We start from the raw sequence: 3,702 nt of genomic DNA, 5'->3' as shown, positions 1-3,702 counted from the left end.
ATATATATATATGTACACTCGTATCGATTTCACCAAAGAAAATTGTTTTTGACGTGATTATTAACGGCGACATTTCATATACAGACGGTCAGACTCTATTGGATCGCTCGCCGTATCCTGTTCGCAGGATTAAATTCCCTTCATTACGTCTTGACAGTTTTGTAGATTCAATTAAATTATCAATGCGAGTATTCATAAAATGCATACGTGCGCATTCGCTTGTATACGCAACAATAATCAAGTTGATTTTCGCAGTAAAGGTGCTTATATGTTATTATTGTCGTATGAAAGCGCAGACGTAAATGCGCTGTATCCGGATAACTCAATAACCGTTTGAATATCGGTGTCTATACGACTTTGAACTACCCGACGTTTATTCGAGATAATCGGATTAATTACCGACTGAGCAGGTTAACCACCGAACGAGAACTCTGCCGATGAATAACTTATTTGAAAAATAAACAGATCAGGATACGTATAGTAATGCGAGAAGAAAAATACGGTCCAAAATATTTTGTTCTGATCGAAATTAAATACACTTTTATTACCGCAATGTCTTAGACAGTGCAATATAGCGTACATTTTTCATAAACACAGAGGGTTTCCTAGACTATTGATATCGCAAAATCAATAACCCTAGTTTATGACGTAGTACGAATATTAAAAATGGCTTTTTTTTTATTTTAGTAAAATATGACGAAAGGCCTTTCTTTGGCTTTAACCATGGTATATAAAAAGAAAATTTAGAAATGCGTTGACAATTCTTTTATGATTTCCAAAAAAGTATAAAAATGGTTACAGACTTTCCTATTAATTAATACACTGTAGATTTTTAATTGATAAGAAAATTCAAACGGAAATTCACGCACCAAGTCTTGATTTCTTCAGGCGTGTACTGAACTCTTGGTATTGGATGTCCACTGAAACAATGTCGTCATATTTTAAGCATCTAATCGAAAGTTTTAAGACAATACATATAACGATAATTTCGTTGTATTTTGTAATGATTAAGTACTTGTGTCATTGCAGCACAGAAATATTGCCGTTAATGTCTAATATTAAAATGTTACTTACTATTTATAAGAGTTCGCTATGTGTGCGAATTCTACACGCCTTTTTCGATACACCGGATCTTTAAATCCCTGAGATAATAGTGAATTAGATTATAACAAAATCTTAAAAAGTTCTCAGCCATTAGTTATATGATGTATATAAAAAACTTACTGGATGGTCAGCATCTAACTCTGTTCCATACATCAGTACTCGTTGAGCTTTGTCCAAATCAGAAATTTTTTTCGGAAACCACGGAAGCTCAAACTCTGAAAAATCTTATAGCATAAAATTAACAATCAAACAATAATCAAAGTCTATTAAAAAAAAAGTTTTACCAATAGCCTAACTTTCGTGATTTCGTTTGACTTCTACAAGAACACCTGTAGAATAACATCGGTAAAGGGGAAAAACTATTGTCATTTAAATAAAAATAAAATTATTCCTTCAAATAATTTTTTGCATAAACTGAATAATAAATTATGTTTAATTTTAGTTGTCTAATAGTAAAATAACAATAAAATATATAGCACAATGAGTCATTCATAAAAAAAAACGTAATAGTTATAGTATTTTAAAATAATTGAATTAAAAAATTTGGACTTGAATAAGCTTAATTGCATTTTTACCAAAACTAGCCGTAGCTGACATCGGAGTAGGAGGTGGCACTTCGGCACCACTCTCGTACGTTGCTAAATTTATAGCTGCAACCTCACGCTTCAACATCCCAGTCAACTGCTCCATTTTTTTATTGTCACACTCCACGTCTACCAGAATTTCGAATTCCGATTCTCTACGGCGAGATGGTCTAGATTCAATGTGCAACACATTTACACCTAAATCCTATAGGATTAAAATATACATTGTACATTACTATAGTATAACAAGCTTTAAGGATTAATAAAAAAAAAAATAATAAATTGATTATGATTAATTTTTCTCGTGAGAAATAGATATAAAAAGAATAATACAAATTACAAATATTCTCACTACTAGGTCAATATATCAAATCAAGTATGAATAAATATATATACACATATATATTGTATGATAAACGTCTGACATTAGTAGATGGCAATGCTAATACAAAATTGTTGTATTTTAGTAGGTTCGGTAGTTATAATAAATATTACAAGGATCACTAAGGATCCGAGGTGGATGAAAATTAATGCTCCGAAAGGTATGGAAACATATGATGTTCTCTCAAGTGACGCAACTCAAGTGCATGAGTTATTATTTATATTTCTTTATGATAAAATTCAAAGAAACTGAACTACTATTTTTTTGTCCGTGCAATAATATTGTTTAAAGATGTGTATTTGTTCATTTTTGTACAGGGTTTTCATTTTGAGATGTTTTATTTAAGCTTCCAATATTCCAATTAGAATAAACATACTTATTTGTCTTTACAATTTTTTTTGTAATATATTAGATTCACTAAAGCTGTACAACTTAAGTATACAAGATTTTGTCTACATTAATTTAGGACATAAAAATAAAATGTTTGAATTATATTTTTCTCCTGCCATATATTTGAATACAATTACATTCTGACTTAATTAAAGAGGACAGTATTAATAATGATATAGAAGAATTATAATTCAATTATTTAGTTCCACGGAGTGTTCATCCAAAAATCAACTTTACATTGCTTGTTTATATTATATTTTGATTTCACGTTTGCTTATATATTAAATTATCCGAATTGAGTACAATAAATTGTTTAACATAATGAAATCTGCTTACTTGAAAAACTTGAAGTGCTTGAGCAAGTCCACCGACTCGATTTTTCAATGAGAATATTACAGAGTTCTTTGTATCAAATTTTGTCTGATCTGGTCGACCACTCACTGTAGGTCTCGGCTGTAATATGTATATTGTTTAGCGAAAAATTTGATAACAATTTATTAAAATTAGAGTATCATACAGCTGTTTGAGATGCCTCTCTCAGAGTCCAATCTTCTCCAGTTCGGTAAAGCCAAAGACCAAGGAGACTTTTTCCAGAACCACTCATTTTGAACTTTAAAATTTAAAATTTAAAATTAACATACATTTTATAATTAAGTCCAAATATTAGTTAGTCAATTAATACAGTTGTTTCACCTATGAGGCTATAACCTCTTTATTATGTCAGGTTAGTTAAAATAATAATAAAAAGGTTTTTGTTTCATGTTATTTAGGCGTGAATATAATTAAATGCAGTTACTTGCCTACACAGTTTTTATGGAGAGGGGATGAAATATTTTTTCACAACTGAATCGTTTCTGCAATTTATAATAACAGCACAATAGTTTATAATATATGACATTATAACTACAATTTTACTTCACGGGTTTTGAGGATGCGATTCCGTCACACTGGTCGAGTAGTGAGGTCTTACGCTGTGAGTTTTAACGCAAATTCATTATTATTAGTTAGTAAATACTAATTAATAATGAATTGAGGAGTATTTCAAGAGGCACTAATTAAGTAAGATGGAATTATATTCTATACTTGAAAAAGAGAATCGTATTAGTATTACTGTCATGGTTTCAAAGAAAATTAATTTTGTAAAATGTTGAATAACACGAAGAGCCGATCGGTTTGAAGCAATTGCATAACTGATTGGGAAAAAAAAATAAAATACAGATCAGTAATGAAAAATGTAGTAAA

At 30.0% G+C, this 3,702-nt stretch overlaps 1 protein-coding gene across 2 annotated transcripts; it reads right to left on the bottom strand.

Annotated features, from left to right (window-relative positions):
• Positions 1-23: 23 nt before the first annotated feature.
• Positions 24-3,101, bottom strand: LOC111031068 (tryptophan 5-hydroxylase 2-like). 2 transcript variants are annotated; one of them, XM_022310853.1, is made up of 6 exons: positions 2,978-3,101; positions 2,797-2,913; positions 1,680-1,893; positions 1,225-1,328; positions 1,075-1,142; positions 24-920 (listed from the first exon to the last, which is right to left on the bottom strand). In XM_022310853.1, exons 1-6 carry the CDS (start codon positions 3,062-3,064, stop codon positions 833-835), a joined length of 678 nt encoding a protein of 225 aa, XP_022166545.1. In that variant the 5' UTR covers positions 3,065-3,101; the 3' UTR covers positions 24-832. The 2 variants fall into 2 exon arrangements, with proteins under 2 accessions (XP_022166545.1, XP_022166546.1); XM_022310854.1 differs by having other exon boundaries at positions 1,225-1,319.
• Positions 3,102-3,702: the final 601 nt, after the last annotated feature.

The sequence above is a fragment of the Myzus persicae genome, unplaced genomic scaffold (assembly GCF_001856785.1).
Source record: "Myzus persicae strain clone G006 unplaced genomic scaffold, MPER_G0061.0, whole genome shotgun sequence".
Lineage (NCBI taxonomy): Eukaryota > Metazoa > Arthropoda > Insecta > Hemiptera > Aphididae > Myzus > Myzus persicae.
The sequence above is the reverse complement of the archived record's forward strand: the minus strand, read 5'-3'. Positions and strand labels throughout refer to the sequence as shown.